We start from the raw sequence: 24,728 nt of genomic DNA, 5'->3' as shown, positions 1-24,728 counted from the left end.
TGGAGTTTGGTCGTTGGACAAAACCAGCAAGCAGCCCAGTCAATCCTGGTATGCAGCGAAATGAGAGTGAAGTCAACAATAAACGGAATGGAATTGGCAGAACAAATGGGCTCCTATTGTACTGTAGCTACGGACGGGTAGGGGGCTGCAACACATACGGATATTTTTGATGCGAACAATAACAAATGGTGGGGTGGTCAGCACTTGGCCTCCCTCACAGACAGCCAAACCTCTATGCAGCCACTATCCTATTCGGGGCTGAACCAATGGCAAATGTATCACTGCCGCCAGGGCGGTCTAGTCTGCCTACCCCGAAATAGCATCTGTCTCAAGGAAATAGGCCGCATGACCTCATGTTTCATTGCCAGAAGCAGCAGCCACCCGCCGTGTCACACGACTCGCCCTACTATTACAACAACACATGCAGATGTACAGACAGGGGTTTGTCAGGTATGTATTGTTCGGTTAGATACATCGTGACTACAAGTGTTCGTATCAATCTCGAGTCCACCCAGCAAGGAGGACAATAAACACGAGCCTGGACCCTTTTCGCAATGTGCCCCTCCGACATATCAGCGTGAGCCCGTAGTAGCCTGGTCACTCCTGGCCTTCCCTTGTTGCGCCGCTTGGGATTGAGCAGTAGATGCGTTGCTGTTCATTCTGACGGCTTTGAGGGCATGGTATGGCGACTCGGTGGGTTCCTCCGCGATCCAGCGTTCCATCGGGGTGTACCCAGATGTTTGTGTATTGGGCTTAGATTGAGTAAGCCCAACGCTACGCTGCACAGGGACGTACTCGGACTTCTTGGTCTGCCGGGCCTAGATTTCAGCAAGGGACAACCCATCTACACAAATGGAAAAATAAGGCGGAAGGAGAGGCAGAGACACAGTAGACACACTTACCATTTTGGTAGCTCGCACAGTCTCAGACACGGTATTGTATAGTAGGTATCCGTACTGTGGGGTCTTTGAGTCTGGGAGTTCAGGAATGTATCGTAGTCGTGATGATACCACACATGTATCTGAAAACGTATTGGACTGGAGGATTTCAAGATGTTTCTACTGATCCACCAAATCTACTGAAAGAACCAAACTGGGAATCCCTCTTTATACTAGATTGACCGTAGGCTTCAACGTCCGCAAGAGTAGCAACAGGAGGTGATTTTTTGAGAATCTTTGGGAACTTTGCATCGTGGAAAGAGATCCCAAGGACTGGCCCCGAATGTTGTCTTGAAATGATGAACAGTTTCGCCTTGCGCCACAGCATGAATCGAAAGTTCTACAAAAGTTCGTATAGAGGCATTCTGAGGCTCTGTACATTGCGGCATGCGGTACCAGCGTGCCGGCGTCGACAATCCCGGTAAAAGGGGGAGTGCCCTTTGGGAACTTTAGGGGCCCAGAAACCTGTGCCAAACTCGTAGGTTAATCCACTGTATGTTGCTTGGCTAGGCACTCTTGCCGAATGACTGGGGATGGACGGACTCGCTGATGGGTGTTGCATGTACCTGAAAAACGAGAGGATCAGCATTGAAATCTTACAGGGGTTAACAAAAAGCAAGCACCCCAGCCACGTCGTTAGCGGCCACTCTGTGCAGCTAGGTACATATAGGCAGCCACTGTGGGGCTTTGGAGCATACGTCAGCGGTATGTACGGGGATGATTGGGAATCTTTGGGGACTGTTTGTATTTGAGAGTAGGCGCCTGGTGCATGGTGCTCGCCCAGCTGCGGCCCTGCTGACTGCGGGTTCAGGAACCTTTGGGGAAGCTTTGTTTACTTGCCAGTCCTGAAGGCAGCCCCTGAACGTCTGCGCCTTTGAGGGCTCGGCCGACAGTCTCATCCTCAGTGTTATTAATTAGGTGGGATTTTCCTCTGTCAATTGCTCCCCTTCACTCTTCACAGCACCAGTCTTACACAGCCGTGCGCTACCCAACTGGAATCATGGATTCACACGACAGCCATGGCTTCAGCTGGACCAGTCCACGAACCAGTCGCACCTACAATTTTCCTAATTCGTTTGAACTCGGCCAAGATGTGCAGCCAGTGCCTGGTCCGTCTACAATTGGACCGCCATTCAATGCTCAAGGGTCTTCCGGGACAGACAGTGCCAACGGAGATACTGCCGACGCCCCCATGGAGGGTGCAGCATTGATGCAGCCCCCTCTAAGGGCGGTTTCAGAAACAGTACCACATACCAGCACCAACCGTCGCTCCAAGTACAAGCATCTTGACTGGGATGCCCACAAGGACATAATCAGGCAGTTGTATCTTGATGACGACAAGACCCTGGCCGAGACCATGGACACCATGAAGAACACTCACTCATTCGAGGCATCGTGAGACAACCTTTTGCTCTGACATTCTGTGGATGATGCTAACAATGTTCGGATAAGGCATAAACTGTACAAAGCGAAGTTTAAGGAATGGCATTGGGTGAAGAACCTTCCGTTTGACACTGCTACCTTCATGATGGGCAAGGCCAAAGCCAGGAAGCGAGTAGAAGATAAGGAGACGGTTTTCTCCTTTGGCGGAAGAAACTGGGAAACGAGTCGCATTGAGAGCACACTCGCCAGGGCCAACAAGAAAGTCAGAACCGATCAAAGTATTGGAGGTATGATACGACGATACTGCTTTGCCTCGGCTCTTTGGAGCTGTCAACACAGCATTCAATACTAACAACTTTGCAGATGTCCCTACTCCTCAAGGAGTGAGCTACAAGACACCGAAGCAGGCTTGGGACACTCCACACTATGAGACAATCGAGGAAACAGCAGCGGAAGAAGACATCTCGGATGAAGACGCAGTAGACTTGTCTGAAGATCATGGTTCCGAATCAGACGGCGCGAATGGGCTTATCCTCACATGGAAAGGCTATTCCCGAAAGGACATCCAAAACATGTGGCATGTGGCGAGGAGCCAACAAGATGCTGGCAGACACCAGGACGCCGAAACCACCTTTCGCCAGGTCTTGGATGGTATGAACCATGTTCTCGGCCAGACCAACGAAGATACAGTACAAGTTGCATACCAATTGGCCGATCTGTACGCCACCACGGGTCAAAAGGAGGCCGCGGTGGATGTTGTCGATGCGCTGATGCAAGCTCACGCCCGTATTTGGGGATATGAGGACATCAGAACGCAGAAGAACACCCTGAAAACAGTTGAGATTCTCAATTCTTGGGGTAGACACGAAGACGCGTTAGGACTACTCTCCCTATCCAAGGAACTGTTGCAAACCAGCAACTCAAGAGGGAACTCAGATGCCGGTCTCAGGCGTAGGGACAAGGGTAAGGGTGTACAGAACAGGAGGGACAACACCTTAATCCCCAACACTGCCGGGACTTCTCACTCGGGCCTTGCAGCTCTGACACCACCCGAGATAGACCACCAACTAGGGGACCTACGTGCACGCGTGGCAGCGAAGGACCTGGCCTCCCAGAACATCCTGGCTGCCATCATTGCGCAATGCGAGGGACAGCAAGGTTTTCGTCTCCAGGAGCTCAAAGCCCACGGGGAGTTGGTAATACTCTATCATAAGCTGGACCTGTTCGACATGAGCCAGTCTGCCTGCAACTATGCGTTGCAGTCGTTACACAACGCATGGAATACCTTTAACTGGGATGAAGGCGAAGTCGAAAGTTTCGACTTCATGGAGGTGGTTATGCAGCTCGCAGCCAACGTGCTCAAAAGCGGCCACAGGAGAGAGGCCAAGAAGGTGTTCCGCCAGGTCGCGGACAAAGCCACGGACACGTTCGGTGCCGACGACGAGCGCACCGTGTGGGTTTTGATCACAGTCGGGATTGTGTATCAGACACATATGACCTGGGCCGATGCCGAAGAGTGGTTCGAAGAAGCATTTGCAGCGGCCTGCAGGAATCTGACGTGGGGCCCTCGCGACGGGATCGTGCTGTCGCTCCAATGCGCTCTGGATAATCGCCATTTCTCGTACATTTCTGACAAAGGCAGACCGTACACGACGGTCTTTGGAGTACTTGGACTGAAGATCACCCCTGGGAGACTCCATCTTGAGTAGGGCCAATACTCGATGGGTCACCGTGTACAGGCGACTGCTTTGGCATTTCCTCGTGTCCCTTTTCGGGGTTTCCCCTTTTTATCTTTTTGATACTGATAGAGATTCAAGTTTCTAGAAGAAAATGGAGACCACGTAACTTGCCTTTAGTGAAAAGAGAACTTACTCTAGAAGTGCAGATATGGGGCTGGCGTGGACAGGGGATGACGGAGCGGGCAGTGACGGCAGCTAGCGATAACCGCGCCCTAGAGCGAAGCATGTAGCTAGTAGCTACTACTACTAAAGCCATCTACATCCTAGCAGAAGAGGAACTAGGGGGACGTAAGGATTCATTCAGCGTTTCCGGCCCCACCTGCAGTTGGGCGATATCCCTCCCACGCAGCCCCTTACATGAGGCTGTGAGATAGGTGAGGTCCGACGTCCCGTTCTTTCTGTTGTCGACCCTCCTCAATCAATTACATACCACCCAAGGTCAGCATCATAACCCCCAGTTGACTTTTAATAATTAGTTGTTCAAGTAACTTTCACGAGCTCACAAGTTGCTCTTGATTCCTCCACTGACTAGGCCCGATTCTACGAACGTCTCAAGATGAGTGCTAGAACAGCCCAGGTCATCTCGGCCCTGAGACAAACCTTACCGCACGCCCATCTCGTCACATCCGAGGCGACTGAAGAATACAATTCACTCAATAACAGCTATCTCTCAGGATTTGAGAGCGACCTGTCGCCTGCCTGCATCTTCCTTCCGATGTGTAAAGAGGAAATTGCTGCGTTTGTTCGGACTATTCGCCCATTTGCAGACGACGTCCAGTTCGCCATCCGAGCCGCCGGACGACAGCCTTTGCCTGGATGTGCCAATGTGCAAGGCGGCGTCACTGTGGACCTTCGATCGTTGACGGGCATCGAAATCCAGGACGGCCACGTTCGGGTTGCTGCGGGCGAGTCCTGGGGGGCCGTCTACAAGCATCTAGAGCTCCATGGCCTGGGTGTTACCGGAGGCAAATCGACGACGTGTGGCATTGGGGGGCTGGCAACACAAGGCACGTCCACACTAATCAAGTTGAGATCTATGGGATACAACTGTGTTTGTCCTGACCGTGGCTAAGTGGTCTCTCGTTCTACTCGAGCCGTGAAGGTTTTATATGCGACAACGTCATCAATTTTGAGGTTGTCGTCGCATCGGGTGAGATCCTCAATGCCGACACCCAGGAACACCCGGACCTTTGGGTCGCCCTACGTGGCGGTGGCAACAATCTTGGTATGTAACATTTAATTGAAACTAATGAAGCCCTGGATCAAGTTTGTGGGTCAACTAATCACTTGGTTCAGGTATCGTCACCCGCTTCGACTTCCGCACGTTCAAGCAAGGATCCATGTACGCTGGTATGGTTTGGTATTTCAGGCAAAGCTTCCCGGACCAAATGGCCGCCCTGGTCAAGGAGCTCAAATCGGCGGATCCCAGTGTTGAAACGCACCTCATGCTCAGCATCGCCTACGCCCAGGTCTTCGGCAATGGGAATGATGTCATCTGCCTCAATCAGCTCTACTACACCCAGCCGGTCGAGGACCCTCCCGTTCTGGCTCCTTTCCTTCATGTTCAACCCCAGAGGTCTGAGATGAACTCCATGAAGATCCAGACGCTGGTCGAGGCCGCGATGGAACAATCTGGCGCTGGGCAGAGTATGATCAGGTATGTCTCACGTCCTTTTGTGTTAGACGGACTCCTCCTTGTAAAGCTAACACAAGACTTTCTAAGATGTCTTTACATGAACGTCTGCGTCAAGGCTGATGTCGACACACTGACTACCGGCGGCGACATCTGGTGCGAAGAGCTGGAACCAGTCAAAGACGCGCCCGGCCTCATGTGTTCGTACACCCTGCAGCCGTACCCAGTATCGCAGCTTCAAAAGTCTAGCGCGAATGGCTGCAACGTCTTGGGCCTCGACCCTACCAACGGCCCCGTGGTCAATGTGCTCCTGCTGTCGTACTGGACCGACAAGAAGGACGACGTAGGGGTGATCAGCTTCATGCAGAAGGCGCTGAAGCGGATTGAGCGCAATGCTGATGAGAGGGGCCAGTTGGTACCGTTCATCTACTGGAAATACGCCTTCTCCGACCAGGAGGCTCTTCGGTCCTATGGCGAGGAGAATGTAAGAAAGCTACAGGCGGCTAGCAGGAAGTACGACCCTGATGGGTTGTTTCAGAAATCTTGCCCGGGTGGATTTAAGTTATTTAAGTGAATACCCAAGAGGTAGTCGAGGACAGGCAAACGGGGACAGGCAAACGGGGACAGGCAAACGGGGACAGGCAAACGGGGACAGGCAAACGGGACAGGCAAACAGAATAAGCACCTTACTACTACCTAAATTGGAGTAGGCAGTGGCTCTGAGGATCTCTTTCGTCCTCCTCCCTTGATAAAGTGTACCTGATTCCAAGAACCGCACTCAAATTGGCATGATGTGTATCATAAAGCTCTATGCAGATGTCATTTCAGAAAAGAGTACCATCTCCCAACATTGGCCCACAGGTAACTGTTCACACAGTACTATCCACTGCGCTTCACTCAAGCAACTCGGCGAGCTTCGATCCCCAACTGCTGACCTGGACACGCATATAAGTCAGTATCACTACCAAAATCACGGAGAGAGCGACGATGAAAAAGCCAGGCAGGCGTATTTGCTTACCATCTGCGGCGTCATCATGGAGAAATGATTCCCGTCCGCCCGCTCGACACGCACGGGGCTCCCCAAGAACTCCTCCCACCCCAGGGCCCCGCTGCTGTCGGACCGGTCATCCAGGAACCACTCCGCCATCTTCCTCTCCCCTTCGACCGAGAGGGTAGGCCGGGCAATGGCGCTCTGCTTATCAAGGCCCTCCCGCGCCGAGAAGAGCACGAACTGCGGCCTCTTCTTCTGGCCTCCTGGCAGCCCGCTCTTCACCTTGTACCGGCTCAGCTGGCGCCGCGCCAGGGTGAAGTGGCGGCTCGTGAGTAGCCGGCCGCCATTCTTCGCCCGGACCTCGTCCTCATTGGCGACGCCGAGGTGGGAGCCGATCGACTCGAAGAAGTCGACCAGAGTGTCGGGCAGCGAGGTGGCGAGCGTGGGACAGACGGTGTCGATCAGGAAGACTTTCTCGACGGCGCAGCCGTCCTCGAGCAGCTGTCGCGCCATCTCGTAGGCTACGAGGCCGCCGACCGAGTAGCCGCCGAGGAGGTACGGGCCCTCGGGCTGGCGGCGTCTGAGTTCGGCTACGTACGCAGCGGCTAGCTGCTCGAGGGTGGGTAGAAGGTCGAGGTCCAGGTCCGCGGGTTGGTTGTCTCTGGTGAGGTAGGGGCTGTTGAGCGCGTAGACGGACACGTCGGTGACGCGGGCGAGCAGCGGCGCGAGGGGGCCGAAGACGGCGCCGGATCCGAATCCGTCGGGGACCAGGAAAAGGTTGCGCGTCTTCGCGGCCGAGGCCGAGCCACGGTGCAGGAGCATGGAGGTGGCCTTGGAAGGGCTGGTGCGCTTCGTCGCACTCGGCTTCTCGTTCTCGGTCAGGGGGTCTCGACTCCTGGAGGCGGGGTGCCCGGCCGAGTGCTGGTCGTGCTTACAGTTGACTGGCTCTGGGGTGTGGCGGATGAGCCACCATCCAGAGACTCGGCGATCAATTGACAGAGTGACGCCACGTCGGTTGCGGATGCGAGCTCGGACGACGTGATATCCACATTCAGAGCCTCGTTCAGGCGAGTGATGATTTCCCCCGAGATGAGGGAGTCTACGCCGAGGTCTTCGAGTTTCGAATCCATTTGGATTTCCTCAATGGGCACATCCAGGGAGTCGCCGAGACTCTTGAAAACCGCGTCCTGCCACACTGTAGCAGTATCGATATGGACGGCCGGAGTAGCCATCTCTGGTTCTTGGCCTTCTTCACTGTCGTTTCCGGGACCACCAATTGTAGAGGAAACAAGAGCACACAAGAGCGCGACATTGGTAGCCGAGGCGAATTCATCGCTCGTGATGTCGATGCCAAATTTGCTAGAAATGCTGGACAGGATCTCCGGACTAACTAGCGAGTCTGCGCCGAGATCTTCCAGAGTGGCTTGCTTGGTGATTTCTTCCATCGGCACATCGAGTGACTTGGCGAGAATTTCTTGGACACCACTGATTACGAGATCGGGTTTGCTCTCAGAGGCCGTGACGGCCTGTACTGGAGTAGAGCTAGGAACCGACCGGACTTGGAGTCGACTCTCGGTCTTCTCCTGTATTGGAAGGCGGGAAGGTGCCGTCGTCGGCGGGACAACGACTTGAAGCCGGCCCAACTCTTTATCAGGATTGGCTCCAGCCAATACCTTGGCCAACGAAGAACGAGGCACCTTGGAGAATTGGAGGCCCTTGGCCGACCAGACGGTCTTCTGGGTCACCTTGTCCAGCGCAAACATGTTGAGCGTCACCTTGTTGCTGCTCTCCGCGATGGCCTTGGTGTAGACCCTGAAACCCCCGTGACCCGGGCTCTGCCAGTTCAGGGGCCCGGCGGAACCCATGCCAGTGCAAATAAAAAGACATGCCGCCGTCTTGCTCGTCTTCCTCCCCGGCGGTACCGCGGCGGAGCGAGTGGACGAACGCGCCCGGGACCTGCAGGAAGTTGTCCACGACTACCGTATCGGCGATGCTGTCGTTGGGCGCCCGGGCCGCGGGATCCAAGTCGAGAGCGGGCATCGAGATGTCGCCCGCCGCCTCGGCGCCCTTGCCGACCAGGTGCTTGAGGCCTTTGTAGACGGGAGAGTACTGGGCCATGGCGGAGAAGACCTTGTACACCATAGCGCCGCGCAGGGCGTCCGTGTCGGTGTCCTTCTCCAGCAACCGGCCGATGCGGGCCCATTTGTCCCAGTCATCGCTTTGGTCGTCATTGAGGATGCTGCTGCTGTGGCCCCCAAGGTTGACAGTTCCGGTAGCGTGCGAGGTAAGCCTCTCGCTTCCTTTGGTAGACGATACTTCAAACTCCCACGCCACTTCTGACCTCTTCGTCACGGCCAGACTGATGGCCCGTTGCGTGTCCAGGCTCAAGGGCGCCTTGATCGCCAGGGAGTTGACCGTGATCTCGGAGCTCATGGCCGTCGGCTTCAGCGAGGTCACGGCGAGCGTCGCTAGCTCCATGTACATGGACGCAGGGCATATGGGCGTCCCCACCACGACGTGCCCCCGATGAGCTCCTGGTAACGCCGGCTGCGCGCGTCGATCTTGAATACAGACGTCTCGGCGTCCGTGCGGGAGCTGGATTTATCCTGCACGATGTAAGGGACGTCGCTCGCGCGCTTCAGGCAGTGAGGACACTGCCCCAGCGACGCCAAGGCTTCTCCCTTGTCGGCCGTCTTTTTGGCAGTGTCGTCTCCCCCTCCAGCCGGGGGACGTAGTTCAGCCAGTGCCTGTTCTTCTCAAACTGGTACGGCGGCAGGACCACGCTCGCGTAGCTGCCCCGCTGACTCTTGTGGAACGGCCAGAACTGGACGTTGGGCTGCCCGTTCTTCCACAGCGTGGCGGTGGCGTCGGCGAGCGACTGCGCCGGCTTCTTGCCGTCGATGGCGACGAAGGTGTGTTGGGACTGGGACTGCGACAGCGCGTTGCGGGCCATGGCGACGATGGGACCGCCGAAGCCGGCTTCGAGGAAGGTGGACGGGCCGAGGCGATCCACTATGCGCGCGATGGTTTGCGTGAAGTAGACGGGGCCGCGGGTGTTGCTGGCTATTACGTTTGAAGCTGGACCGGTCCAGGTGTCCGGGTTGCAGGATTCAAATGGGAATGTGGGTTCCTATCACGGGAGTTATGGATTGATTAATCATTGGGCTTCTGGCCTGAAGAGGGTAGGGAGATGATCACGCACCTGAAACGGGATTGTACTCGACAGCTTGCCGCTCTCTTCCACGATCGGGTCAGCCATGGCGCAATGATACGCATGCATCCCCTTCAGGACCTTGAAGCGCATCGCTTCACCACTCGACTTCCTGTCTTTCATATACGCTTCGAGCAGCTCGATGTCCGGTGTCGGACCAGCAGCTACGTAATGGTTGGGTCCGTTATAACAGGCGACGCTGATCTTGGTCTTGGAGTGTTGCTTGAGGAACGGCTCTAGGTGCAGCTCCGGCGTGATGTCCTTCTTGACCAGCTCGGCTTCGATGGCGATCATGGAACCGGTATCGTCACCCCATAGCTTTTGGATGATGGACGCGCGGCCTATCTCATGTTAGCAACCTCATGCTCATATACTTACGTATCGCCTTCTTGGCTTTGGCAATAAGAATTATCCACTCACTGGGATCAAGTCAGCTTCCGGTTCACTCAGGAGGTAGCAGGGTACTATGATACATACCCAGTAACAAGTCTCATCCCCGCATCCAGCGTCATGACGCCCGACACCGTCGCAGCCGCCCACTCCCCAAACGAGTGACCGCAGACAGCCTGAGGCTGCAGGCCCGAGTCGAGCCACGACATGCCGCTCGAGTACTGGATCGCGAACATGGCGGCGTGGCGGAGGACGATGTCGCTGTCGCCCTGGAACCCCTCGAGGACCGCGGGGAAGAGGCTGGGGAAGCCGAGCGACTGGAGCGCCTCGTCGCACTGGTGTAGGTGTTTCTGGAAGAGCGCGGAGCTGTCGTAGAGAGGCCGGGCGGGCGGGACGGTGTTGCCGTTCTGGCCGCTGAAGAGCAGCACGACGGGCCGGGGGCGTTGGGCGGCTGAGGTGAGCTTCTCGGGGCTCGAGAGCTGGGCTTGAAGCTCGCCCACTATGTTGATGGCATACATCCGTCAGTAACAAGAAGAATTTCGAAACTCAAGTAGAAAGGGCTAACTCACGGGTCTTTGCGGTCGTGCAAAACAGTTGCTGGTGCTGGCGGCTTCGTCTGGTCGCCAATGCGAATGCCAAATCAGGTAACGTAGGGAGCGAACGAGGGATCCTCAATTCGGGACTTGAGCTTCTCGCAGTAGGATGACAGGCTCGTGGTAGAAGATGCGGTTATGATGATGGGGAAGGAGGCAGAGGTGGATGCACTGTTCGCTGACGAGACTGCCGGCTCTGTCTCCTTCAACGGTGGCGGCGCAATGATAGCAGCGGCGTTATTGCCAGAAGCCCCGAAACTGTTCACCAACGCCAACCGCATGCCATCGTTCCAACCCTTAAGCGAAGTGGCGATGGCCAGCCCGTCGTTCTCGAGTGGCTGGATGTTGGGGTTCAGCGACTGGAACTGCGCCTGTGGCGTGATCTTCCCATACCGCATCATCAGCAACACCTTGATCAACGAGACGACGCCCGCGGCCGCCTCAGCATGACCGACATTGGCTTTGACTGCGCCGATATGAAGCGTGGAAGCCCTGTCTTTGCCACCCAGGACCTGTCGTATACCGCCCATTTCCACAGGGTCCCCGGCCTTGGTTCCCGTGCCGTGGGCCTCGACGTACGAGATATCCTGCGGGCGAACGCCCGCCCGGCCCAGGACATCCCGGTACAAGGCCGCCTGGCTCTCGAGGACCGGGTTCGTGATGCTGGTCGAGTTCACATTCTGGTTATTCCCCGTCGCGAGCAGCACGCCCAATACATCATCGCCATCGCGCCTTGCCGCGCTCAGCGGCTTGAGCACGACAACCCCCACCGCCTCGCCCCGGCAGTACCCGTCCCCGCGCGCGTCGAACGGCTTGCACGGCCCGTCGGTGGCGCTGAGGAAGCCGCCCGCGCGCAGGGCCTCGGACAGCGCCGTGTTGGTCAGCAGGTTGGCCCCGCCCGCGACGGCGCGCGTGCACTCGCCCAGCCGCAGGGCGCGGCAGGCCTGGTGCACGGCCACCATGGCCGACGAGCAGGCCGTGTCGACGGTCTGCGAGGGCCCCGTCCAGCCGAAGTGGTGGCTAAGCCGGCCCGCGGCGAAGGAGCGGAGCATGCCCGTGCCCGTGTAGGGCGAGGCGGGGTGGCTGGCCAGGTTGAGCGGCCAGTCGGGCGCGTTCATGCCGATGAAGCAGCCCGTCGACGTCGTCGGGCCGGGGGTCTTGTGGGTCTCGGGCTCCTGTTTGTCCCCGCCGACCCAGCCGGCTGACTCGAGGGCGTGGTAGGTGGTTTGCAGCAGCAGACGCTGGTGCGGGTCAAGCGCGGCCGCCTCGCGCCGGGTCTTCTTGAAGAACTGGTGGTCGAAATTCTCGATGTTCGACATCAGGTTGGCCGACATCGGTGGCTTCCCGGCCATTTCGGGGAACCGGTCTAGCGGCAACTTGCGCACCATGCTTTTGCCCTCAAGGAGGACTTGCCAGAGGTCCTCCGCAGTCTCGCCGGCGGCCGTCTGGCAGGCCATGCCCACCACCGCTACGGCATCATCGGGATACTCGATGGCGGTTTGCTTCCACTGAGCACTATCCTGCGTGCCTCGCTCTCCCCGGAGAGCCAGCTCGCTCGGCATAATGTGTTTGAGCATGGGATGTGGTCGCGACCCATCGGTAGTCGCCTCCAAGGCCCGCACCACAACAGCATGATCGGTACCGAGACCCGCGATGCGGTCCCACGCCGCAAACGCCTCTTCTGCGCTAATAGCAGCAAACCCCCTGTCCCGCATCCCCCGATCGATCATGCGCGTCGCTGACTTGCTCTGCGCCGCCATGCCGACGCCGCGCCACGTCGACCACAGGATGGCGGTGCAGTTGTCGCCCTGCCGCCGCCGGCGCGCCGCCAGACCGTCCAGGAACGCGTTGGCGGGCGCGTACGACAGCTGGCCCTCGAACCCGACGAGCTGGCCCATCGAGGACATGAGGGCGAAGAAGTCGAGGGTGCGGGGCAGGAAGAGGGCGTCGAGCGTCAGGCCGCCCTGGACTTTGGGGGCGAGGACCTCGGCCATGCCGGCGGGGGTGCAGCGGTCCAGGGTGTGGTAGGCCGCGAGGCCGGCGGCGTGCACGACGCCCTTGACCGGTGGCAGGCCCAGGCGGGCAATGGCGTCGCGCAGTTGGGGACCGGCTTCGGGCTTGCCCATGTCGATGGCGAGGACGTGGACCGTGACGCCCTTGGCCTCGAGTGCAGACTTTTGCGAGAGGAACTTCTCAGCGCCGGCGTCCGGCTTGGAACCCTTCTCCACCACTGGCATGCCCTGGCGCGAGAGCAAGATCAAGTTGCGAGCACCGCGCTCAGTCAACCATGTTGCAATCTCTAAGCCCATACCACGGGTTCCGCCGGTGACCAAGTAAGTGTTCTCGGGGCCTAGTTGAAGCCGCGACTGTATGCTTTCGTTGTTGGATTGGTCTGAGAGGGGCTCAAGTGAGGCCGAGTGCGCAGTGCCGTCGCAGACTCGGACGATGTCATGGCCGTGTGCGGATTTGATGGCTGATGTGGGAAAGGAGGGCTGGTCCACCTCGAACAGGCCCCCGAAGATGTCCGGTATCTCCATCTTCAGTACACGCGCTACCCCAGAAAGGGGGCGTACGCTAGACCATCGCTGTCAGAATCCTGGGGAGCGAGAGAAAATAGTTTGGGAATTGGGGCTTTGTCGGGTTGTTGGTGTTGGCGTCTGTTTAACACCTGGGCGGCCTTTGACCAGCCTCGCACAAGACTTATGAACGGCTTCGTAGATACCGTCTTTCGTGCTGGGAGTATTGGGAATATGTACAATGATGGAACCAGGCGATGCGAGAAGAGCATCGTGCTCGGTAATGTGACTAACAACGGCGGTCGCGTAGTTCTCGTCTGCGAGCTGGGCCTGGTAGGCCGAGACGGCCTCGCTGTTGTAGGCCTCGTCATCCCCTGGGACCAGGAACACAACTTTATCAAAGTTAGCTTGGTCCTCGGATGGCGAGGCAGGTGTCCAGCTGACACGGCTAACAAGTCCAAAATCCTGCATGGTTAAGTATTTGTTGATATCCTGTTGTTGCTATGTCTCATGTCCTCTCTCCTACGCTCCGGGCTTGGTAGAGCGAAGACTCGACATATATATAGGGGGGGCTTAGAGTTTGAACAATCATGATGACATCGGGCTACGCAGCGCCTTCCCATATCAGTTCTCCCGCCTACTCTCTAATCATACGTACGAATCTATCTACAGTTTGATGCAAGGCTACGTACGAAACATACATGATGGGCCGATTACTAGAGGTTTGTTTACCGGAAATGTAGAAGGCGACATCTACGCGGCTTCCATAGTAGCTTCGACTTGCATCATCACACACCGCATTTGGTGCTTTGGTGCCCGTCATGCGAAGTCGGGTCCACGATATAGCTTGCGCGGAGGTGGCGTCTGTGTTGCTTTGATTGCTAAGAGCCGCACACAAATTGGAGGTTCATTTTTCAACCAACCAACCTGCGTACACGCCACGGGATAGCGTCAAAACTTATCGCTGTGCGGTATCTGTCCGCCAATGAGATGTAATAGATATGTGCCCACTCGCTGGTCGGCCCCGAGCAGTTAAGGGGTAGTGCTTAGATCCTGAGTAGGTTGACGCGAACCTAGAAGGGCGGTGTGATGATATTCAGAGTGCAGGTAGCTGTCAGTTGGCAATCGGTGGTCGCTCACGAGACATTCGATCCCTGAACCAGTTCGGACAAGCTCCGACGTCGTGCCATATATCCGAAAGGCGCATTACGCCCAACACTTGGCAGCTTATTCTGAACATGAAGAACCCTTGTATATACAACCATATAAACGATGTCCGGGCTGCGTGATACCCCTTGTGGACTCTTATCTACGACTATGGATTGACCGATATCGCCCTCTCCCCATGCAGCCGTGACGCCAAGCAGATCGGCACGCGTCTCGGGATATTTGGGCATCTACCGGGTGACATCACGTAATACTCCAGCCAGAGCTCACTCAGCAAGGCAGGGCCCAAATAAGTCTCGGCGTTTGATCTCGGCGTTTCGCTCCGACCCGAGCCGACTCCCTGACCGAAACATCACGATCTCCCACAAGATACCCAACCAAAAAAGCTTGTAAAAAATAATTGTAACCACACTCGGACCGAGCACCGAGTACTTACTTGGGCTGGAAGGTCCTTACTGTGCGTGCAAGCCGACACCCGAGTAGGCACAGGTCAGCGGGTGAGCCTCTGAAGCCCCACGTTTACACTCCGAAACCCCCTTAGTATGGATGTATGCATCGTGTAGTAGAGCGCCCGTTGCTTGAAGAAGGACCTTATCTCCACCGTGAAATACTCCGGACACATTAAAACTTAAATCTATTGCCCACCGCCGGGACAGATCATCGGACCCGAGTCACGCCGTCGCTCTTGATCGAGGGAGGAGTTTCTTCACCTCAAATATGACGACATAGTTGTCGAGATATGCAAAATTATACGACCAAGTCGCCGTTGGCGACGTGCTGCATCCAATGTCACACCAAGGAGCCAGGAATCGCAACTCACAGTAAACAAGCACTGCTTCAAATCTTTCCTATGAACCTCGCTGTCGACCGGCTGACGGGCTGGGTCACCGTCCCCGATCGCAGCTCTCAGTCTAAGTCCTCGACAATGTTGTCGATGGAAATGAAGATCTGCGGAGACAAATAAATGGCTGCTCTGTTCTGAGTATCTTGCTTCTGCTGGCCTGTCAGTATGAGTAGAAGAGGTTGAAGAAAGCCCCAGCTCATACTTGCAAGTATGCTACTTGGCTGACATGTGATGATTACCAACCACAGAGCAGTTCCACGCTATGCAGCTCTCTATCTAGCTTCTGGGCTTTCTCTTATCTTGATACCCAACTCAGAAAGGTGAATGGGGAGCAAAAGTGATATATCATACTCTGGTCCTGCCATGTACTTACCACCGGCTAGGATTATATGCAACCTTACGTAAGCATGCTACCCTATACTGCATACTTACCTAACTAAGCACTATTCACAATCGTATGGACGTTAGGAGGTCCCAGTACGTAAGCATTAGGCTTAATTGGGTATTCTAGGTATTTTGCCAAAACCTCGCCGGGAAGCACTTCGCGGTGGTGGTCTCAGGTGACGTCCGCCTGTCAGACGTTAGTATCCCGTACCTATCCCAGATCTGTCAATGATTGTCACCATCGTGCATACATCAACCCCGACTGGGTATGTATGGCTTGTCATCAATTGCCTTTTTCAGACAGAGAACACCAAACTGCTTACAGAGTGCAGGGGCAGCACGTTCGACTCTTGCGATTGGTGGCAGAGGCATTGCGGGTAGCAGTACTTGGTTGATCTTCTGATTGAGTCACCGCCGCGGTACGGCGTACACGTGGCCGTCGTCGAAAGAAGCTCACCGGAGGCGGAAATCAGCAAACGTCGATGATCAATATCCGAGATGGCGTAGTAAATCACTCCATTGGGAGCAAAATAAAAAAGACGTTGTTGAATGGAGTCTGGTAACAGAACGGTCCTTGCGACGTGTACATTGAGTTACCGCATGTTGATATCTCGCGCTGGGAGGAGCCGCCGTACCCGGACCCTGTCATCAACGAGGCTCTGCGGCTCCCGTATGGTGGCGCGGCGCAGACGCCCCCAAATCGCGCCACCCCACGAGACGCTGTCGTACAGCGGCCAGCTCCGGCGGTATCCGGTTTGCTGAAATATCCCGACCGGTACGACGCTGGGCATGTCCAATCATATTGACCATCACAACGAGAACGTGTACCCCGAGTTCAACGCCTTCTGGTCCCGGATGGTGACTAGAGGCGCGACCGCCGTCCAACGCCACCGGACGGGAAGTAGCCTCTTGTCACTTAGCAAGGGCGGCACAGTATAGTTGTTGAGTACAGCGAGCAAAGTTTCTCTGTCTTTGTTTATCTCCCTCTCTGAGTTCCCAGCCCCTCGAAGCTCGGTGCAACAGTCGGTTTCGACACATTGGGCTGACATACCCGCCAGCACGTACCGGGCCCTGACGGCCCTGCTGACTTTTACGCGGCTTCCAGTAGACACGATTCTCCGAGATAGCCTTGATTGACGTCACCTTGGATGTCGGATTCTTCATCCCTGTAATACACGAGGAAAGTTATGACTAGTAGACAAGTAATTTCTCACTCAACATGGATTGAAACATTTGGGTAACCGTTTTGATTTGTGGTTGCCGAAAGAGACTAGTGATCTAGAGCAATTCAATGAGTGATAGTATTGGACGATAAGATACATCCAAACGTCAATTGGAAATCAATCTGATAATGGTAGGCCCTCTCCTCTTCCTCTCCCCCTGCCCCCTTTCTCAAGCCAGCTCCGCCTCCACAACGCCTTGGATCGCCTGTGGAGACCGCCAGAATTTGACGATCTTAAATCCAGCAGAACTGAGAAGATCACGCCACTGCCCCTCGGAGCGCTCTTTGCCCGACACGCAGGTCATCATCATCAGGTCGAACGATGTGGCCAGCGGCTGCGCGCCCGTCTCGGGCAGCACGTGGTCGTGGATCAGCAGCTTGCTGTAGCCCGGCCGCAGGGCGCCCCGGAGGGCGGTCAGAATCTGGCGCGACGGTTCGTCGGACCAGTCGTGCAGGATGCCGTGCATGTAGTACATTCGGGCCCCTGCGGAAGGAGGTGGGGTCAGGTAAGTTTATCTCTCCATCATACAAGGTTATTGGTTGGGAAGGAGACTCTTACCTTTAATGGGCTGCGGCTGAAAGAAATCATGAACCATCTTGTTGACCGTGTCAGGGACCCTGGCGCCCTTGATCACGGCCGGAATGTCTTGAAGATACAGCCGCGCGTCCACGTCCGGGTAGACGGCCCGAAATTTATTGAGGTCGTGGCCAATATTGCCCCCGACGTCCACCAGCAGCGGCCCGTCCGCCTCGGCGCCGGCCAGCAGGGGCGCCAGGGGCACGATGTCGGGCCAGCCCGCCTGGTGGGCCATCTTGCCGCCCAGGGCGCGGTTGAAGGACTGCCCCTCGCGCGGGTGGTCGGTATGGTACTGCCAGAGGTCGGTCCGGTGGCCCCAGGTGTACTGGTGGATGCCGTCGCGCGGGTCGGCGGGCTCCTTGTAGCCCGTCTTCTCGAGGTACTCGGGCATCTTGTAGAAGCACGGGAGGCTGATATCGTATCTGCGAAGGGGGAAATGTGAGTGAGACTTTAGCTCATATCTCCGGGGGTAACTAGGCAACGAATTACAAGTAGTTAATCCACTCCCCAAAAGCGGGTTGGAGTAGGGATGCGGCGAAAGGACTGGGCCTGTAGACCTCGCATGATACTTCTTCCAGCATCTGGTTGGATGCCAGGTGGCGAAGAAGACGGCCTATTCAACACAAGGAGTAAGTCTCGACCGGAAACGTATCATGCCTATCGAAATAGGCCGGGGAGATGGACTGACTCAGGAGTTGCGCGTCGCAGTTTACCAGCGCTGCCAGGTCGGTGGCGCTCTCAGCAAGGCCTCCTCGCTCGTGCCATTTCTCGAAGAGTTGCAGGTCCTTGGCAACCTTGAGACTTGCCCCCACAGCGGGCTATAAGATATTCATCCCACTTGTTATCATCTGTATCAAAAGGCAGGGTACACTGTATATCTTGGAATGAATGAGATTATGAACTCGCCTGGTTCATGCATAGTCTTGAAACGGTCTCCCACGGGGTCTCGAGTCGGGCCACTAGATGATGCGCGGCTAGCAAGACCTTACTCCGGTCTCCTTCAGAGGCAAAACTGTCAGCGCTGGTCGATTCCAGGGTCTGGAGGATCTTGTCTGAGGAGCAGGGCGATTGGTTGGCAGCCATGTTGAGTGGTATGATGGTGGTCAGGTATATCACGAATCTGGGTTGATAACTCAATGGAAGAGGTAAAGCGTAATTGTCTGTGGCGTTCGTATATACCATGTGAGCTCACGACCCCTTGGCGCCAAGGTATTTATATATGGCCTTGCGATCAGAGAGTGGATGCTGGATCTGCAGCACCGGCGCTTCCGTCATTTTGTCATGATGTCTTCATCGACGGCCACATCACTCTCGATAGGGGTATTTCACCCCAAGAGGGCTCGTTTACCAAAGTACCAATGCAAAATCGCATGCAAGAGGCACATCTCCGAAATGCATCTATCTGTCGGATAAATCATCAATTTAGCCAATGCGATGTATGTGTTTGGAGATGGTACGGAAACTAAACGGAGCCCTGCCACTTTGCTCCGTATCTTTCCGGGCATGACATCATAAAAGACCTGGGTAATATCTTACAGCTTTACTTAATGCAGAATTGATGCAATGTTAATTTGACAGGCGGGATTGATCGCACATTGGGTAACTTTGACGAGTCTGGCGTGCGTCGCATTAGTGTGACACGTAAGCTAAGCTCCCGTGTTTGCATAAAGGTACGCGGGATGAGGTGCTAAGTTGCGAGGGGAGCATGATAGCAGATTCGGACGAAAACCAGCCAATCAGGTGTAGTTGCTACCTGCATCCATCCCATCGTATGGTTAAAGAGACGAGAATTGTTGTTCTTGATCGACTCTCCTTATCTATATGCAGTTCATGGAAACTATTCCCACCAAGTATCTTACTGCAGTTTTCAAACATCACTCTGAAGGAACATACCCACCGGACATCGTATGGTCGGGTCCGAAAGCGGTGGTAGAAACATTTCAAGGGTCCTTTAGGTCTCCCAGCAAAGCTCAGTATTCTCAGGAGCTACCACTGTTTAACCGCCCCGATAATCAAGATGTACGGGTGTTGGCAATCTCCAAAGATGTTCGAACTCTAGAAAATTCGGTTTATCCGGGCGCTGTTCAAGATTAAAGAATGCAGTTCACGGCTGATAAGGCATTGCAGGGATAGCAAGAACAGCCTCGCCCCTTAGAGGGAGTACGATTAATATGAACCATGATATAAAGTTAAAAATCAATGCTACGTACAACAGATGCCTGGGTCTAAATGTATCGCTTCAAGTACGAAAACACCACATGAACAAATGCAAATGCAACCAACGACCGGCTCAGCCAAACCTATCTATCTACATCAGGACGCTGACCGAGATGACCGGTCACTGTGTTTGTGCGGCGAGTTCCTCCCCGACGGAATGTCGTGGTGGATGGCCGTGGTAGGACTAGCGACGTGGTCGCTCATCGACTGCACCGTCGACAGCGCCACGCCCGGGTTGTGCCGCCGCTCGTGGTCGCTGTCGTCCATGCTGATGATGGGCGACGGGTGGTAGTGCGTGCCCTCCTCAGCGGACCGAGCCGCACTGCTGCTGTACTGCGTACCCGGTCCCTGCGGCTGCGGCGGCTGCTGGTCGATGCCGAGCGAGGACAGGATGCGCATGGTGGCCTCGCGCTGCTTCTCGCGCAGCTCGTGGTTCGGGTTCTTGGTCGGGTCGTTCTCGTCGTCGCCGTCCTGGCCCGGGTTCGCCATCTCGTACTCGAGCATCTTGATGAACTGGTAAAACGCAATAGCAATGAGGGCGCCGATCCCCGGGCCGACCCAGTAGACCCAGTGCTCCGGGTCGAACTGCCCCGTCACGATGCAGGGGCCCAGGCTGCGCGCCGGGTTGAGGGAACCGCCGGTGTAGTAGACGCCCACGAGCTCCGCGACGAAGAGGGCCAGGCCGATGCCGACGGGCGCGATGAAGGTGGACTTGTGCTTCTCCTTCGCGAGCATCAGGATCGTGAACACCAGCTGCGCCGTCATGAAGGCCTCGATAAATACGCCCTGCGGCAGCGACGTGCCTTCGCTCAGCGTCGTCCGCACGTTGAACCGCGTCGGGAACAGAGCCAGGACCAGCGCCGACGCCGTGATGCTGCCGACGATCTGGCTCAGGAACAGGACGATGGCGCGCTTCGCGCTTACGGCGCGGACGGCCCAGAGGGCGAGCGTGACGGCCGGGTTGAAGAGGCCGCCCGAGATGCGGAAGAAGACCCAGACGTTGACCATGAGGCTGAAACCGAAGGACACGGCGATGTAGAGCATAACGACCGGATCAAAACCGGCCGTCGCGTTGGTCGTCGTCGCGGCGGCGGGCGTCTTGCTGCCGGCGTTGGCCACCTGCGTGCCCGCGAAGGCGAAAAACAAAAACATGGTGGTGCCAACCCACTCGCCGAGCGCCGCCACGAACAGGTTCTTGGCCTCGCTGTGCATCCACATGGTCAGGGGCAGGCGCATGGAGAAGGGGTCCGGCGTGTCTCTGCCGCTGCCATTGCCGCCGCCGCCCGTCATGGTCCATGTGCCGGCGCTGTAGCGGTTGTCGCGCATCGTGTCGCGCGGCTGGGGGCGGCCCATGGTGGGCGGGTTGTAGTCGTGGCGGTTGCCGCCGATCATGTCGGCGTAGTTGTACGGCATCTCGCCGCTGCGCCACGAGGCGCGCTGGATCATGAGGGACTGGCGCCGCGCCTTCTTGGCCTGCAGCTTGGCGTCCTTCTTGGCCTGCTTGGCCTGCTCCTGCATCTCGTAGAAGGACATGGTCCGCCGCGAGGGCGACGCGAACTGCGACGGCAGGGGCGAGCCGGGCGCCGCCGCATTGTTGCTGTTCAGGGTCGCGCCCTCGAAGTAGGAGCCGCTGTCCCGCTGGTCAAAGTCGGACTCGTGGCCGTTGTTGTTGTTATGTGAGCGGGTGCGGCTGCCGGGGCCGAACCGGTGGGCCCGGGCGTCTTGGCCCTGCTGATATTCAAAAAAGTTGTCGTGTTCGTCGATGGAATTCGTGGGGTGTATCGTGGACCGTTCCGTTATGGTTCGTTCGACGGCATTGCTCGTCCTCGTGGAGTGGTCTGATAGTGATGCCGGCATCTTGACTCGTGTGTGTGTGTGTGTGTGTGTGTCGCGTTAGGTAAATAGAAAAAAGCCAAAGAGACGTTCAACGTTTCGTGTGTAGTGAAAAGAGCGAAGAAACAGTAGCGAGTCCTGTCGAGATAAATACAGATGGCGAATTCGACTTTATTTCCCGTTGCCTTATCCCCCACGCGTCCACTATCGGACCAGAACACGGGGGCCGCGGTGGCCAAGTCATGGGTACGGTATCGAAGTTGAAACACACTTCCTCATGTCAAAAGTGAAAGGGGTATAGCCGCTTTCACAAGCTGGAGTGCGAAACCATGGACTCGGAGGTGTTAGTCTGGGCATCACATGACACTGCCACACTGGTATATTCGTGTAGCGTCATCATTTGCCGATCATATACCAGAGTCCCGGAGTATGGGAAGAGCCCGCGGGTCCATAGTAGAGGCTCACTACATGTCACAATGAGAAGCCGGGGGATCTACCACTAGTCCGTCTCGGTCCGGTGCCTGAGATAAAAATGGAAGCATCCACCCCAGGCACTATTAAGGGGGGCACTATCCCGTAGCGCCCGGCGCCAACCGAGACTATCGCACCTGTAACCGCTAACAGCGTCAATTCAGCCCTATGAATAAAGTCCTGAAATTAAAAATGCCTATTCTCGTGCCATGTTTGATCGGCCAGGCCGACTTTGCCGTGTCATCCCTGTGTTGGGGGTTTGACCCGGAATCTCTGATCTATAAAACCCCAATCTGTGCCCAGAACAAACACCGGACGTTCGTTCCGGTACCCATCCAGTAGCCGCAGTTCTGGGCCAGCTCATCAATCGAAACGAGCTAGAACATGTCGCGAACAACGTAAACACTAAGTAATGATTGCCGGCGCTGTCTCGAAAGGGAAAAACGTCCGATGTTGTGAGCTAAAGCATGTGGCGATGTCCGCTACCACGGATCTCGATGGATGTCACTTTTCGTTATCTAGTCAGAGCGCAGACGTAAGCGACACACCAGACCCTTCTGCCTCGTAAACCAGCTCCCCGTAACCTCCCACTCCTTCGCCGGATCCTCGAGCTCCACGTGGTACCGCCTCACGACGGTGGCGATGATTTTGTAAACCTCCAGCTGCGCCAGGTGCCGGCCAATGCAGACGTGGCTGCCCCCGCCAAACGTCAGGTCGGACGCGTTGAAGCGCCTCATCCGCAGCTTGTACTCGTCGTCCGTCTCGTCCGGCGTTCCCGGCGCGTGCCCGCGCAGCCACCGCTCGGGCCGGTACGTGTCCGCGTCCGCGCCCCAGACGCCGGGGTTGCGGCCCGCGACGTACGGGTTGACGCCCACGGCGGTACCGGCGGGAACGAAGCGGCCGTCGGGCAGGGTGAGGCCCTCGACGGGGACGTAGCGCTCCAGCAGCATGCAGACGCCCGGGTGCATCCGCATGGCCTCGCGGACCACGGCCTCGAGGTACGGCAGCTTGCGACAAGCCGCAAACGGTGCCACAATGTCGTCGATTTCGCCCAGGTCGGCCGAGAGGATCTCCTCTTCCAGCTTGCGGTAGGCGCGCGGCTCGCGGAGCGCGTAGTAAAAGATGGCGCGGATCGTGATGGCGGTGGTGTCGGCGCCGGCGAGGAGGTTGACCAGGAGGTAGCCCATGATGATGCCGTCGTCCACCAAATCGGGGTTGGTCTGCTTGGTGTCGACAAAGTGCTGCAGGAAGTCGGGCACTTTGGGGTCGAAGTTGGCGTCCTTGCCTTGCAGGCGGGCGATGAGGTGCTGCAAGGAGATGCCGGTGATGTTGCCGAGATTGGGCGGACCGACCCGCATAACGGGGTTCTTGTCCAGGAAGAAGTCTAGAATGGGAATTTGGCCAACAGCCGCGAAGCTAAAAAGAAGAATAACAGTCAGAACAGGGGAGCATCAACCGAGGGCAAAGCTTGGAGGTACTTACTAGTCCAGTGCCTTGTCGGCAATGGAAATGGTTTGGTCGTAATCACAGCCCTTGTCCATATAGCCAAACCGCTTGCTGAAAGACGCGGCACCGTTGATGTCCCACGAACCTGTCGTTTTCATGAGCACGATGACGTTTGTGGCAATAACTGCCACCCGAAGGTCTTGTACTCACAGAAAGCAATCCACTCGCCCAAGTCAAAAGCCTTGCCATTGTCGCCCGCGAACCGCGTTTCCAAGTGTCCACAGAAGTCGGCGATGACTTTGTCCATCAGGGGCTCCAACGACAAGACACTACTGGCAGAATAGTACTGTACGATTGGCCGCTTCATCCGGGCATGGTTTGCCTGGTTCGTCTCACTGAAGAGATGATACGTGATTTTCCCATTGACGATGGCGCTGTTGTTCTGGTAGAACTCGGTCTGTATGTTCATGGTTGGTTAAACCTTCCGACTTCGTGTGACGCTTTGGTGACGTACCTTTTCCCATTTCCCATCCGTGCCATAAAACTTCTTGATCAGCTCCGGGTAGTCAATGTCCAGCGTGTTGGGGCCGATTCGCACGACCGGCCCGTGCTTGTCGTGAAGCCTCTTAATGCCGATATGGTAGGAACCGGTGCGGACGAGGAAGAATCGCCACCAGTTCGTCCATCCTGCGGAGATGGAGTTTCAGCAGGTGAGCCTGGAGAATTCCCCGGGGTAGGAAAGGTATTGTTACTGACCAGCAAGGAAGGGACCGGGGTATTGCCGCAACGGGGAAACGACGTAGGAGATGGTCCACCAGACAGCCGTGGTCAGACACGGCACCGCGACCAAGGCTACGAGAGCTGACCTCCAGTCCGCGGCTAGAAACCGGATTTCCTCCGTGGTTGACATCTCTGACGAACTGCTGACTCCAATACGAATTGGTGTATGGGGAGGAAGATACGAAGAGACGAAGAAGGGGAAAAAAGCGAGGTATTTCACTCAGCTCTTTAGCGGTCTTGATTACTCGTTCCAACGCAGATCCAGGCAGACTAGCAGCGGCGCAGACAGAAAACAAGATGATGAACCCACGGCCGATCAGTTCTACTTGGGGTTACGGATGTCGCTTTCGGGGGTGGTTCGATGTAACGCCGGATAGCATTCCGATGCAGGGA

At 56.4% G+C, this 24,728-nt stretch overlaps 8 protein-coding genes across 8 annotated transcripts; 2 read left to right on the top strand and 6 right to left on the bottom strand.

Annotated features, from left to right (window-relative positions):
* Positions 1–572: 572 nt before the first annotated feature.
* Positions 573–905, bottom strand: PG997_005722 (uncharacterized protein; the record flags this gene model as incomplete). The annotated part of the gene is made up of 2 exons (XM_066810037.1): positions 573–818; positions 903–905. 2 exons carry the CDS (start codon positions 903–905, stop codon positions 573–575), a joined length of 249 nt encoding a protein of 82 aa, XP_066668960.1.
* A 1,033-nt stretch (positions 906–1,938) lies between these two features.
* On the top strand, positions 1,939–4,030 carry PG997_005721 (uncharacterized protein; the record flags this gene model as incomplete). The annotated part of the gene is made up of 3 exons (XM_066810036.1): positions 1,939–2,333; positions 2,391–2,608; positions 2,685–4,030. 3 exons carry the CDS (start codon positions 1,939–1,941, stop codon positions 4,028–4,030), a joined length of 1,959 nt encoding a protein of 652 aa, XP_066668959.1.
* A 586-nt stretch (positions 4,031–4,616) lies between these two features.
* Positions 4,617–6,267, top strand: PG997_005720 (uncharacterized protein; the record flags this gene model as incomplete). The annotated part of the gene is made up of 4 exons (XM_066810035.1): positions 4,617–5,086; positions 5,134–5,285; positions 5,357–5,717; positions 5,784–6,267. 4 exons carry the CDS (start codon positions 4,617–4,619, stop codon positions 6,265–6,267), a joined length of 1,467 nt encoding a protein of 488 aa, XP_066668958.1.
* A 319-nt stretch (positions 6,268–6,586) lies between these two features.
* On the bottom strand, positions 6,587–13,865 carry PG997_005719 (uncharacterized protein; the record flags this gene model as incomplete). The annotated part of the gene is made up of 12 exons (XM_066810034.1): positions 6,587–6,628; positions 6,712–7,557; positions 7,620–8,496; positions 8,570–9,231; positions 9,255–9,377; positions 9,416–9,814; positions 9,887–10,236; positions 10,274–10,314; positions 10,373–10,784; positions 10,855–10,895; positions 10,948–13,429; positions 13,574–13,865. 12 exons carry the CDS (start codon positions 13,863–13,865, stop codon positions 6,587–6,589), a joined length of 6,567 nt encoding a protein of 2,188 aa, XP_066668957.1.
* Positions 13,866–16,382: 2,517 nt separating this feature from the next.
* Positions 16,383–16,580, bottom strand: PG997_005718 (uncharacterized protein; the record flags this gene model as incomplete). Its single annotated transcript, XM_066810033.1, has 1 exon — positions 16,383–16,580. The coding sequence occupies one exon, from the start codon at positions 16,578–16,580 to the stop codon at positions 16,383–16,385; it is 198 nt and encodes a 65-aa protein (XP_066668956.1).
* Positions 16,581–17,181: 601 nt separating this feature from the next.
* Positions 17,182–18,671, bottom strand: PG997_005717 (uncharacterized protein; the record flags this gene model as incomplete). The annotated part of the gene is made up of 5 exons (XM_066810032.1): positions 17,182–17,495; positions 17,571–18,010; positions 18,078–18,201; positions 18,277–18,389; positions 18,529–18,671. The coding sequence occupies 5 exons, from the start codon at positions 18,669–18,671 to the stop codon at positions 17,182–17,184; spliced, it is 1,134 nt and encodes a 377-aa protein (XP_066668955.1).
* Positions 18,672–19,901: 1,230 nt separating this feature from the next.
* PG997_005716 (uncharacterized protein) lies at positions 19,902–21,662 on the bottom strand (the record flags this gene model as incomplete). The annotated part of the gene is made up of 1 exon (XM_066810031.1): positions 19,902–21,662. The coding sequence occupies one exon, from the start codon at positions 21,660–21,662 to the stop codon at positions 19,902–19,904; it is 1,761 nt and encodes a 586-aa protein (XP_066668954.1).
* A 965-nt stretch (positions 21,663–22,627) lies between these two features.
* PG997_005715 (Cytochrome P450 monooxygenase vrtE) lies at positions 22,628–24,465 on the bottom strand (the record flags this gene model as incomplete). Its single annotated transcript, XM_066810030.1, has 5 exons — positions 22,628–23,525; positions 23,592–23,700; positions 23,766–24,012; positions 24,070–24,242; positions 24,312–24,465. The coding sequence occupies 5 exons, from the start codon at positions 24,463–24,465 to the stop codon at positions 22,628–22,630; spliced, it is 1,581 nt and encodes a 526-aa protein (XP_066668953.1).
* Positions 24,466–24,728: the final 263 nt, after the last annotated feature.

This window comes from Apiospora hydei, assembly GCF_038363865.1.
Source record: "Apiospora hydei strain CBS 114990 chromosome Unknown utg000005l_segment0_segment0, whole genome shotgun sequence".
In the NCBI taxonomy this organism is placed as follows: domain Eukaryota; kingdom Fungi; phylum Ascomycota; class Sordariomycetes; order Amphisphaeriales; family Apiosporaceae; genus Apiospora; species Apiospora hydei.
This window is presented reverse-complemented; position numbering and strand designations above follow the sequence as displayed.